Raw genomic sequence first — 13351 nt, 5'->3', positions numbered from 1 at the left:
TCTTGAGATCACAGCCTAAGGAATATTGATGATAGTTTGCCATTTACCTCAGTTGCACTAGCATTGCAATTATTACATCCACAGAATATCCCTCCAAATCCTGCTTTGCTTAGAAACAAAAACAAAGCTACAAATATCAGCCAATTTTACCCCATCTTTTTTCCCTGTTGCCCCAAATCTCAAATATTCAAGTGGCAGCTGCTGCTACAGCCGCTCTGTTCAGATAAAGGTCTCCCTCCTGTGGAAGTTTCTTGCCAGCAGATTTAAAGAAAAGTTATCTCATGATGCATCATATGTTATTTCTTCAGGAACCTCTGCATTCCATATAAGTTGAGAAAAGAACTATTGCTCAGTTCCTCTTATTCCCAGACATCCCTCTTTTCACAGAAATAGGGAACAGCCATAGCTGAATTGTGGAGGCTATACTTTTCATCTCTCAACCCGCAGATTCACTCCTCTGCATGATGGAGGAGATCTATGATTCAAACCCCTGCTGCTTTCTCCTTTCCCCAAATTAACAGCCTCACACAGCTACATGGAAGATCAGGAAAGTGGCTGTTGGGGAGGAAGATTTAGCCCTTTACTCCCGTGTTATTTTCCTGATCTACTCCCTCTCCCCAAATTTCTATTACTTCTGCTGGTAAAGCATATTTGTTTATTACATTTATATCTCATATTTTTCTCCAAGGAGCATAAGGTAGTGTGCAAACATGCTCCCCCCCAATTACTCTCACAACAACCCTGTGAGGTAGGCTGAGAGATCATGACTGATCTAAGGTCACCCAGTGAGCTTCATAGCCAAACCAGGATTTGAACTGTGGTCTCCCAGGTCCCAGCAGTCTGCCACTCTAACCACTATACCACATAGGTTCATATGGGTACTCCTTATCTTTTAACATAGGGTGTGTGTGGGGGTGGGTTGAATAGAAATATTCAGGACTTTCTAGTTATGTAATTTTTACTTTTCAATTGGCATCATCTGAATTCAGTCATTCTTCTCTCTTTGGATCCACATCACAGTACAAAGTAATTTCATTCACTGTAGTAATGATTCATCCATTCTCTTCCGCCTCACCACCAGTTTTTTATATTACCATTGGAATGGTCAACCGATTCATTGGTCTCCTAAAAACATTAGGGTTTTTGTTGTCAGATTAACAGAATTAATTCAGGTGTTCCTCACCTTCACCAGATTTTTTTTAAACAGCTTAGATACAAGAATGCCCATTCTGACTGATAAATTACACATCCCACTCTTTCACAAAATTTAAAGGTCAATCTACCTATCAAGAAGAAGTTTATGATAACAGCCATCCTGAGACTGTACCAGAATGCAGGCGAGGGGCTGCATGACTGGGCTCCAGGGTGTGGTCTGAGGGAATATGATGCAGCCACGTTGCAGAAGCTAAACAGATTTGGGTCTGGGTCAGTGCCTGGATGGGAGACTGACTAGGAATTCCATGTATGCCCCTTTAAGGTCCACGATGGAAGAAACACAGACTTTAAAAATGCTCAAATACATAAAATGTTTGAATGCTCCCCTGTGTAACCCCCCCCCACAAAAAAACCTCTTTTGCCAAGGAAAACATATTAGATATAAGAGCCCACAACGAAACACGAGACTTTCTCCATCATCACCATCATCAATTTATTAGCTGATTGTTACATGAAGGTCTCCAAGCAACTTACAACATTGTTAAAAACAAAAGTAAATATACTATACCATGAAAACAAAATAATAAAACAACCCCCCATACAGCAATGGACAGCTTTTGCAGCACACTAATACAAACAAACACTTTTTTTATATACAAGAACCTCCCCACTTACATTCTGAACAGGTACAGATCTAGAAGGCTGTGATCATAAGGTCTTTGTTTTTAAATGGAGAGGTTTTTCTTTTTCTCCCCCTGAACAAAAGATTGGAGAAACAGAAGGTGTCTGGCTGAAGTTAGCTTTAGTAAGTCTGGCCAAAGTGGCAAAACAACAGTGGGCAGGCTGGCTTCCCTTGTCATGAGGAAAATGCACCAGGGCTGTTGAAGCTAAACGGAAAGTACCACTGAAAACACACATTCAAGAGGCAGGGGATTTCCTAAAATTGCAACAGCAGTGGGAGAGGAAGTACATGTGACAAATCTGAGGCTTCGGTGATGAAACTATAGCTTATGGACTCTCCCCCCCCCATTTTTTCTTATTTTACACCTACAGGTTCTATACTCTCTAGAGACCCAAGAGTCAATGGGGCAGTGGAATCCACTCTTGGTTTTAGTACAAACTTTCAAGGAGCTCAACTTGAACGTTTGGACTAAAACCTGGATTCCACTGCCCCACTGACATGGAACCACCAGCGACCACTGCTCAAGAGAGAACATTTTTGGGAGCCTTCTACAGAATTTTGACCTCAGTGTTTATTGTTTTGCATTTTCAAGCTAAGTATTTAGGATCTGATGTGCCTCAAAATAGCATCTGCACATTAGACCCAGCTGAAAATGAGGATTTAGGTTAATCAAGTACAAATTCCTTGGTAGACCGAAAAACTAGTGATCGCTTTGCTGTTCAAAACTAAAATTCCACAACATTATTTATGTTATATTTATTCAACACTTGTATCTGCTTTTTAAAAAAATTACGTTTTTATTTTCTGACTTCATCACAATCCACAAAAAGCAAAACTTTAAGTACAGTACAGTACAAAAATCAGTAAGAATTTTGAGGTGACAGTGAGAATTATGAATTTTGAAAAGTAGTAATAAAAACATCAGAAAAACAATTGGATCTTTCCTGGTGAGAAACTCTTGTGTTTCACCTTTCAGGCCATGAAAATCAAGAGGTATTTCAAGACTGATTCCCCAGATGACATCTGATTACAATGAGACCATAGTTTTATTAAGTATATAATCCTTTACTCAGTAAAAAAGCTTTTTGGTTTGGCTTACGACCTAAAAAGTTTTGGAGCATATCCATCCCATCTAATGAGCCTCCAGGCTTCAGGATAAGATTTCTGTATTTCATTCCAGCCTAAAATAAAATAAGATTGGTAGGTTAACATTTCATGTTTATGTGAACTTTCTAAATCCACAATAAATAAAGACCAATGAAACCTGCGCAGAATGGAAGCAGCATGTAGTCTTGGCATGCAGCTGACATGGTTATTTTTGTCTTCCCGCAAGTTGCTCTCCTCCCCCACAGTGTGATTGATGTGGACCTTCCGAGGCCTCAAACACTCAGTTATGATACAACCAATAAACCTTTGGAACTGAAGGCTGTTAAGGACAGGGCTTGAAGGGTGCTGCATTGCTATAGTCTAATTGTATTATTTTAAAACTGAGTTTGAATTATTTTAACTGTATGTATGAATGGTTTTAATACTGTAAATAGTTTAATTCTATTTTAATCTAGACTTTTGTATGTTTTTAATTATATGGTTCTTTTATCTGGAAGCCGCCGTGAGTTCCAGTTCTGGAAAAAGGGCGGGGTAAAAATAATGATAATAAATAAATAAATAAATAAATATAAACCAATAAACCAGGATTTAAAAAAATGATTTACAAAACTTGCAGTGAACATAGAAAGCTGCCAAATACTGAGCAGGACCATTAGTCCATCTAGCTCAGTATGTCTACACTGACTGGCAGCCACTCTCCCAGGGTTTTAGCCAGGGAACTCTCCAAGCCATACTTCTAGATGCTGGGGATTGAACCTGGGACCTTCTGCATGCAAAGCAGATGCTCTGCCATTGAGCTACAGCCCTTCTCTAAAGAATTGTCCCCAAAAGCACCATGTGGGTCTTTTTAACCATAGTGTGCATTTTTTAAAAATACTATTTTGTGGTAAAGTTCGAGGACATTAATCTACCCTCATAGCATAGCTGAATGACTGCAGACTTCTCTTCAAGCAGTTTTAAGATGGAAACACACCTGCCAGGCAGTCAACTTAACATCTGTCCATATTTCCACAGTGCCCTCTATGTTAAGCATATGTGAAGCTAAGTTTTGTATCTCTACACTCCTAGAATACTTTTGATGCACAGCCCAGAGGATATGAAATGAATGGAGGAGGAGGGAGTGGGCATGGAGAGGAGAACGATTGACACATCCACCTAAGAGCCTCAGAGCAAAGCGTCTGCAAGCTTCATAGAGTCACGAAGTGGAGACTTTTTTCCTTCCCTTTTCGGATTATATCAGGATTGGGTTAATAGAGATTTAAAGGGGAAAACTGTGTGATAGCTTCTGCTTGCCTGCAGTGTCATGTGAACCATGCAAATTAAAAGAGGATGCAAGTATTATTTATTTATTTATTTTATTGCATTTGCATACCACCCCATAGCCGAAGCTCTCTGGGTGGTTTACAACAATTAAAAACATTAAAAACAAATATACAAATTTAAAAACACATTTTTAAAAAGCACCGGGTTCGTAGTCTGGGAGTCTTTTTAGACTCTTCCCTCTCACTTGAGGCTCAAGTAGCCTCGGTGGTTAGGAATGCGTTTTACCAACTTCGGTTGGTAGCCCAGCTACGTCCCTATTTGAGTAAAGAGGACCTTACATCAGTGGTACATGCTCTGGTAACCTCACGTTTGGATTACTGCAATGCGCTTTACGTAGGGCTACCTTTGAAGACAGTTCGGAAGCTACAACTAGTGCAAAATGCGGCGGCCAGATTGCTGACAAGGACCAAGCGGTCCAAGCATATAACACCTGTTCTGGCCAGCTTGCACTGGTTGCCAATATGTTTCCGGGCTAGATTCAAAGTGTTGGTATTAACCTATAAAGCCTTATACGGTGCGGGACCACGATACCTTGCGGAACGCCTCTTCCGATATGAACCGGCCCGTGCACTACGTTCTGCTACGAAGGCCCTCCTCCGGGTTCCAACTCACAGGGAGGCCCGGAGGGTGATGACAAGATCTAGGGCCTTCTCAGTGGTGGCCCCCGAACTATGGAACAGTCTCCCCGAGGAAGTATGCCTGGCGTCGACTCTGCTCTCTTTCCGGTGCCAGGTCAAAACCTTCCTATTCTCTGAAGCATTTTAAGTTACACTGATTTACTTTTAAAAATGTTTATTGTATTGGATTGTTGATTGTATTTTAGTATTATTTTGTTATTCATTGTATTTTTATGCTATTTTATGTTCACCGCCCAGAGAGCTATTGCTAGTCGGGCGGTATATAAATTTAATAAATAATAATAATAATAATAAAAATAATAATAATAATTTAAAAACACATGCTAAAATGCCTGGGTGAAGAGGAAAGTCTTGACCTGGTGCCGATAAGGTAACAGTGTTGGTGCCAGGTGCACTTCATCAAGAAGATCATTCCATAATTTGGCCTTCTCCTTTGTTGCCAGCCTCCGACCTTCCCTCGGAGTAGGCACCGGAGGAGGGCTTTGATGTTGAAGTAGCACCAGATACACAGATAAATCGCTGTGTGGATAAGCCCAAAGACTGCTACTGCATACTGGTCTAAAAATGTTCTGCTTACCCAACCCTTGTGTTAGGATTGGTCTACCTCATCCACAATTGAAGATGCCTCTCATGTTGTGATTTGCAATGCCTAGCTTTCTATGTAGTTTAGTCAACTCCAATTGAAAATTTCCATACCACCGCTGAATATTCCTGGAGGCACCCACTGCAGATATGGATACGTTTCCATGTTACTAGGAGGATCTCCATGGCAAATAGTGCTAGACAGTACAGTTGTGTGTGAAGTAGTTGGCTACATTATTGTAATGTTAGACAGTAGCCGTGAAGAAATACACTGTATTAATGCCCTTTTTGATGTTTTCCCTTTCCCTGAAATCACTGGTGTCCATTCTTCACTTTGGGCATTTCTTGCTTGTAAATATGACGTTTCTCCTCTTTTTCCCCCTGTGCCCTAACTATCCTTAATTATGTTCTTTTTAAAATCTTATTTTTAAATGCCTTGACTCTGTTGCTCCTGTTTATTCCCCATCTTATCTATCTGCATACTCCCTTCTGAGCCCTGAGTTCTTCTGGTGCCAGCCTTCCAGTTAGACCAATAATTGCACCTGATCCATTTGCTTTGGCAGCACCTTATCTTTGGAATTCACTGCCTCCAGATATGAGTAGGATCCAGTCCCTTCTGCTGTTCAAGAAACCCCTCAAGGCTTATCTATTTTAATTAATGAAGGTATTTCAATTTGCTCTCTGGTCTCCCCCCATTGTTTTCCTTTATCATTTCTTCTTCCTCATATATCTGTTCATTTAAGATGGTAAAACTTCAAGCTAACCTTTGTTGTTTTTATTCTGTATTCTTTTTAATTCTATGTCTTTATTCTGTACAACAGCTTTTTTTTAATGACACAGAACAAACAACATTTATTCCTATTATTATGGTGGATAAGACAACATGATAACATGGATAAGGCTGAAGTCCTACACACCACACAGTTATCTGGGAGGAAGTCCCACTGAACTGAATGAGACTTACTTCAGAGCAGACATGCATAGGATTGCTCTGTTACAGGGGCCAGGGTACAACAGAACATAGTGGTGGGTTCACCACCACATCCCAACACCTGCTGGCTCAGGTCAGCCAGGATAGTTAAGCGGGACCTTTTCTTTTTCACCATACCAGGTCCAGGCTAGAGTAGCTGAGGGCCTCCTCCTTGGGACTTCGGATCCAGTGGATTCAAAATCACTGCTGCCCTCCCTTCCTATCACCAGTGGTATTACTGCTTTTCTGCATGAAGCCCCCCACAATTAGAGGACAGGGGACTATGTGCAATCCCAATCCATCCAGCCATCAACTTCACAGAGTAGGAATGTCTATGATTCTCAAATCATTTTAGAGTTCCAGACCAGTTCTAAAAACCAACAATGTTCTTCTAAGACTTCCTCCTTTACTGTTATCCACAGCCATCATTTGTTGCTTTTTTATGCAGGCACCTCCTGCACGTACTACTGCTCTCTTATCAGCTAGTTTATAAACAAAGGAGGGAAAGGAGTTTACTGTTCACAGAAAAAGAGTTAAACTTGGAAGTCAAGCCACATACATGCTAATGCTATTAAGGTAAACTAGTGTTGGCTACCTGCTGTGACATATTATAATCAAAGCTTCTGTACCACTTTTCAAGCTGTATTGCTCAGGTGTATTACTTATTTACAATTCCAACTACAGCTTTATAAAGTAATTCTTGTTGAAGAAATTATTACTTTTATGGAACTCCAGCCTACAACCAGTTTCATCGTTTGACAAAACTGCAAGTAGCGATGCAGGGCACACAAGCTCCACCACCTTTTGCGGTTTTAACCTATAAAGCCTTACATGGCTTGGGACCACAATACCTGATGGAACGCCTCTCCCGACATGAACCCACCCATCAACTACGCTCAACATCAAAGGCCCTCCTCCAGGTGCATACTCAGAGGGAAGCTGGGAGGCTGGCAACAAGGGAGAGGGCTTTCTCAGTGGTGGCCCCCAAATTATGGAATGATCTCTCTGACGAGGTGTACCTGGCGCCAACACTGTTATCTTTTCGGCACCAGGTCAAGACTTTCCTCTTCACCCAGGCATTTTAGCATGTGTTTTTAAATTGTTTTTTTTTTTTAAAGTGTTTTTAAATTTGTATATTTGTTTTTAATTGTTGTAAACCACCCGGAGAGCTTCGGCTATGGGGTGGTATACAAATGTAATTAATAATAATAATAATAATAATAACAATAACAACAACAACAACAACAACAACAATTCTTTTGCAGGCACTACCTCAATGTTTCAAAATGTATTATTATTTGGGTTAGAAGTTTGCTTGGTTTTAGAATCAAATTCTTAATTGTGCATGTGTTTTAACACATACCGACTACAGATAGCATTCTGCATTGTCAAGGGTAGTGTGATTGATCAGAGCCATAAAACATCATTTCTTCTATCTCAGTCCCATGCCTTTGTTGGGAAAACATCAGGACACCAGATAAATAGACTGTGTGCTTGCAGAGAGTAGTACAGGCTCAAAATACAACTGTTGTACTACAGTGTTACTTGATGTTTTGTCAAAAACAAACACTATCCATTGAATTTTCATGTGTGTGTGTAAAACCAGGTATTTTAATTGTTTAGAACATTTGTACCCCAAAGAGCTGCCAGAGCAGCTCACAATTGTTAAATATCAACAATTAAACACGTTAAAACATAGTACAATTTTAATTATAAATATCAAGTAAAATCAAACATCTTATAAAAATAAGCCTGTTGTACATACAAATTAAAATGACTGCCCAAATTAAAATACAGCAAAAAAGCCAACGTATTCAAACTTCCCAGTTATATCCTTTCTAGTAAATCATATTTTTGAGACAACAGAAAATTCTGAAAAAAACCACTGATTAAACTTTATGATATAGTATGTCATAAACAAGTTTCCATACCTTTGGATTCATTATCCCTTCTCGTTTAAAGCAATTGTAAAAAATATCCATAGAGAAAACTTCACTCCATAGGTACCCATAGTACTGGGCATCATATCCACCTGCCAAATGTCCAAAGGTGGCTGGCATATTTGTACCTGTAAAAAGCAGCATAATAAGAAATATGGGACATACTGATAAAACATTCAGTGATAAACAGAATGTTTCAGAGAAGTGCCTGAAGGCACCTGATAGAGTTGTATCTCTCTGAAATCAAGCAGATCTGGGCCTAGCCAGAACCTGAATAGGGTGCCTGTAAGAACTCCATGTATACTAGAACATCTTAGAGGAAGGACAGAAATAACAAGTAAATAACATGTACATGAAAGATAGTGCAGAACTTTAGCTTCTTGATCATGCTAAACCTTTCCTTGGGGAGCCAGATACCTCTGCTAATTGCTAGTGTTCTGAGTGAAGTAGAGTGGAGCACACCAGAGGAGAAGAGTGAGGGAGAAAGAAAGTATTCCAAATTTGTTACAGAGAAAGAAGGGGCTCCTACTGGAGCTAGCTCCAGGATCCAGGGAGGCCTGGGCAAAGTGCCTCTGGCGGGCCCCCTAAGGCTTACCTGATGGTGGCAGCAGCAAACCAAGGGCACTTAAGAGCTGCCATTTTAAATTCTCATAAGGTCCTAGAATGCTTGACATAGTGTCACTCTGGGGCACTAAAGGAAATTAAAATGGAGGCTCTCAGACCAAGGTGCCTGGGCAGGTGACAGCCTGGGGCAGGTAGTGGGGCCCTGCAAGAGCCTCAACAACTGGCCTACGATACCAGGTGCTGACACTCAACTGTCGGCGCTGTGAATAAGGTACTGTGCAGTGCAGTCTGCTGGGAGGTTACCTAAGTCCGTCTTGTCTTGCTGTGCTCTGCCAAGAGTAAAGGTAAGCAGAGTGCTGGCTGTGGTGGAGAGGAGAGGGCTGACCTCTTATGGTAAGGATCTTGATCCAGAGGCAAATTCAATGGAATGGAGGTTATTTTTGTCTATTTTCCCTCCTTCCCCCATAATTCCCAGTGCCAGGTAATCCTCCAAACAGCTGCAGCACATTTTAGAAGGTGCAGGGGAGCCCAACACTGATAAGAACTCTGCTCATAGAACTCTGGATTCAATCCAGGGTATCCAGGCTTTCAGTGTAAGGGAGAAAGTAAATTTATTTATTTATTTATTTATTATCCCAACCTTTTTAAAGCTGATGTTTATAAAATGTAAGATGGAATGTACTTAAAATGTAAATTAAAATGCATAAAGTAAAACTAAAAAGTAAAATGGAACTTTTAAGTTTTCATACCTGGAGTTGCAGGTATCCCCAAAATTTCATCACAGTACTTGACATATTCCTCAGCAGGATCAGTAAAAGATTTAGTATGAACAGACTGATCAACCTTGCTCAACACAATCTGACGAAGAGTCAGAAGACCTAGGTAAGTAAGAGGATCAAAAACATAATTTTTAACAAACTAGAGAACAAGGAACTTGGAAAGATGCGAGTGCTATAAAATCCAGTCTGGGAAAAGAGCATTGGGGAAAAAGAAAAGGTTACAAGGTAACAAGAGAGGGGAAGCGGGAATTTGGTTTGCTATTGGGAACTACATGGAAACGGACTGCCTTCAAGTCGGTCCCGACTTATGGCTACCCTATGAATAGGGTGTTCATGGTAAGCGGTATTCAGAGGGGGTTTACCATTGCCTCCCTCTGAGGCTAGTCCTCCCCAGCTGGCTAGGGCCTACTCAGCTTGCCACAGCTGCACAAACCAGCCCCTTCCTTGTCTGCAACTGCCAGCTGGGGGGCAACTAGGCTCCTTGGGACTATGCAGCTTGCCCACATCTGCACAGGTGGCAGGGCACTTAACCCCTGCGCCACTCACTGTGGAGGTGATTTTTAACTGGCCCTTGACACTCAGGAGACACGAGCAGGGATTTGAACTCACAGACTCTGGACTCCCAGCCAGGCTCTCCTCCCCACTGTGCTATACCAGCTATTTCTGGGAACTACATAGGAGGGTTTTATTCATTTATTTTAACTTTTTTTTCTTTTCAATTTAATTTTTCAGTCTCAGGCTCCTTTTAACATGTGTCGGGGTAGGAGTAGTCAGAGGCCTGGCATGGAGGTAATATTGGGCAGGGGACATAATAGCAGTGGGAGGCAGACTGGCTGTTACAGGGGAAGGGATACAAGACATCTTTGTGCTTGTCCCTTTCTGGTTCCCCTTCCATCCCTCAGGACACTGGTAGCTGTGCTGGGAACTCCCTGGATCTTTCTGTTCTGCTGGTGAATGCAAGGTCAGTGACTAATAAAACCACTTTAATTCAGGACTTAATCCTGGATGAATGCGCTGACCTTGCTTGTATTACCAAAATCTGGCTAAATGACCAAGGCGGAATAGGTATCTCCCAGATCTGCCCACCAGGTTTTGTGGCACTCCAGCAGCCTAGATCCAGGGGATGGGGAGGTGGGGTTGCAATTGTCTCCAGGGAATCTATCTCCCCTGTCAGGTACCCTGTCCCTAACACTTTCAGTTTTGAGTGAGTGTGCCTGGCGTTGGGTCAGGGAGACAAGAGTGGGGATTCTGTTGGTGTACTATCCACCCCGCTGCCCAACAGTCTCTCTCCCTGAGCTGGTGGAGCTGGTCTCGGCACTGGTGTTGCAGTTGCCCAGGCTGGTTGTCCTGGGTGATTTCAATATACATGCTGAGGTTAGACTCACAGGTCTGGCTCAGGACTTCATGGCTGCCATGACAACCATGGGGCTGTCTCTAATATCATCTGGACCAACACCTGTGGCACAACACACACTTGATCTTGTGTTTTGTTCGGGACAGGAAGAAGGTGATCTGAGGGTGGAGGGGTTCTTAGTGACTCCGTTCTCATGGACAGATAACCACCTGATAAGGTTTAGACTTTGTGCCCCCGGTAACCTTCGCAGGGGTGAAGGGTTGATTAAGATGGTCCGGATGGTTTCCTGATTGCTCTGGGGGATGTTCCCAGCATGGCTGGCGATACTGCTGAAGCCTTGGTCAATCTCTGGAATATGAAGGTGACCTGGATGGTGGACATATGTATATATGTGTGTGTGTGTGTGCGTGCGTGCATATGTGTATGTATTATTTACATACATACATACATATATAGTATTTTAATTTATTTTAATGTTTTTGTGATCTTTATTGTGTACAAGTTTATTATGTATGTGTTCCATTTTATTGTAAGCTGCCCTGAGTGCCCTATTATAGGGTAGAGGGGCGGGATAGAAATATTTTAAATTAAAAAAAAACTTTTTAAAATAAATAAATAAAATAGAGTGCTAATAATAGAATTAGATAAAGGAAATGTCATAAAATTTCAAATGAAGGAACTAAAAAAAATAAAAACAGTGGTAAATGGAAGTTTTTATAGGAGATATACTGCTAATATACACTGCTACAGGTCAAATTGCTTGCAAGACACTGGCCCTGTTTAGATGATGTGCCTTCTCCTGGGTTATACCCAGGGACAGGTCTGGAGTGGGCTTGAGGCTTGTGCACTTCCTCTTGTCCCCCTCTTTCCAAATATAGCTAAACAGGGTATGTAAATACATTACAAAAGGAGTGAAGAAGATCCATTAAGGAAAAAAAAGTGAATTTTTGGGACAATTGATATGTTCAACTAGGCAAGATAAAGTTCACATGTCATGGGCTGGAACAAGCCTTAGCATGCCTCAGGCTGGCACATTCTCCCCTCTACTCTTAAACAGCCTGGAGGGGGGTCTGGGGCAGTGTTTATTTCCCCTAATCTCAGCTTGCTGTTACCTGCAAACCAAGGAGTCTGTTTATCACAAACTCTGCTTAGCTTCAAAACAAGCCAACTTCAAACCATAGGTTATGAAGCTGGCTTTTAAAACTAACCATGGTATGTTTAAACTGGGGGCAGGAAACTGGATCCAAACAGTGGGCAGGATCCTTACCTCTCTCACTCACCCACCCACGCTAAGCTTGACATGACGCCAGGGCCCTCCACCTATCATCTGATTCGTTTTTGCCTATGCAGTAAACTGTGTAGGCAAAGCCCTGACATCAGTGTTTGCAAAACCCAGTGCACAGCACTTTGCAAGCCCAGTTAATTAGGTGATCAGCGGCACTTGCAAAGCAATTGCTGCCAATTAGCAGATTGGTGGTGCCTGCAAACCCCATTTCAACCCAACTGTGTCTTTACCTATCCTACACCTGATGACATATATGACATCAGGTATAGGGGAGGTAAATGTAGCTTCATTCATCTATTACAATGTCTATAGTTGTGGTAGAGAGTTATTCAGTGCACATGCAGCTACTTCAGCTTTTAAGCTGCAACATATGAAAGGGTTCCAAGCTTATGCAAGTTCCTCACTTGGAAGGAGGACAAGGTCTACCTGCAGAAAAAATTAATTCTCCAGAATCCAGTTTTGAGCTTGATACTTATTCACCTCTGTAGATCTCCATATGACTCAGAGCATATTTCTAGCATATTACAGAAATTATTATATTACAGCATATTTCTAGATTACCCTCATAATTCAAGACATTGGAATACGGAACGTCTGCTAATATTTCCACCTAGGGTGCTTGGGTGTTGTTTTCTATGGGAGAAGATATCCTTACATACCTGGTTTTTTTATGACATTCTTTCACTTAAATTGTGTCAAGAATTCTTTTTCTCATGCACAAGATAAAACTATAGCAAAAGGAAAAAAAGGGGGAAAAAGGTAATACCTGTGTTGGCTAGTCTAGAAGCGACAAGTTTTTCAAGAAGATCATCTGGGACCTGGCTGCCATCTTTATAATGTTTTGACATTTGTTGTAGAGGTTCTTTTTCCCAAACCCAATTCTCAAACATTTGTGAAGGTACCTCTACAAAGTCCGTTTCCACATTAGTTCCACTAAACCTGGCAAAATCAGTCTATGAAAGATGTGAACAA

The 13351-nt window shown here is 41.4% G+C and overlaps 1 protein-coding gene across 5 annotated transcripts in view; it reads right to left on the bottom strand.

Annotated features, from left to right (window-relative positions):
• Window positions 1-1641: 1641 nt before the first annotated feature.
• Window positions 1642-13351, bottom strand: part of NLN (neurolysin) — a 61878-nt gene continuing 50168 nt past the window's right edge. For all 5 annotated transcript variants that reach the window (XM_061619422.1, XM_061619393.1, XM_061619432.1 and 2 more), the window contains 4 exons: window positions 13146-13332; window positions 9711-9839; window positions 8389-8525; window positions 1642-3018 (listed from right to left, as the gene is read on the bottom strand). In XM_061619422.1, coding sequence (XP_061475406.1) covers window positions 2887-3018; window positions 8389-8525; window positions 9711-9839; window positions 13146-13332 — 585 coding nt within the window. In that variant the 3' untranslated portion in view covers window positions 1642-2886. The remainder of the gene's footprint in view (window positions 3019-8388; window positions 8526-9710; window positions 9840-13145; window positions 13333-13351) is intronic.

This window comes from Rhineura floridana, chromosome 1, assembly GCF_030035675.1.
Source record: "Rhineura floridana isolate rRhiFlo1 chromosome 1, rRhiFlo1.hap2, whole genome shotgun sequence".
Classification (NCBI taxonomy): domain Eukaryota; kingdom Metazoa; phylum Chordata; class Lepidosauria; order Squamata; family Rhineuridae; genus Rhineura; species Rhineura floridana.
This window is presented reverse-complemented; position numbering and strand designations above follow the sequence as displayed.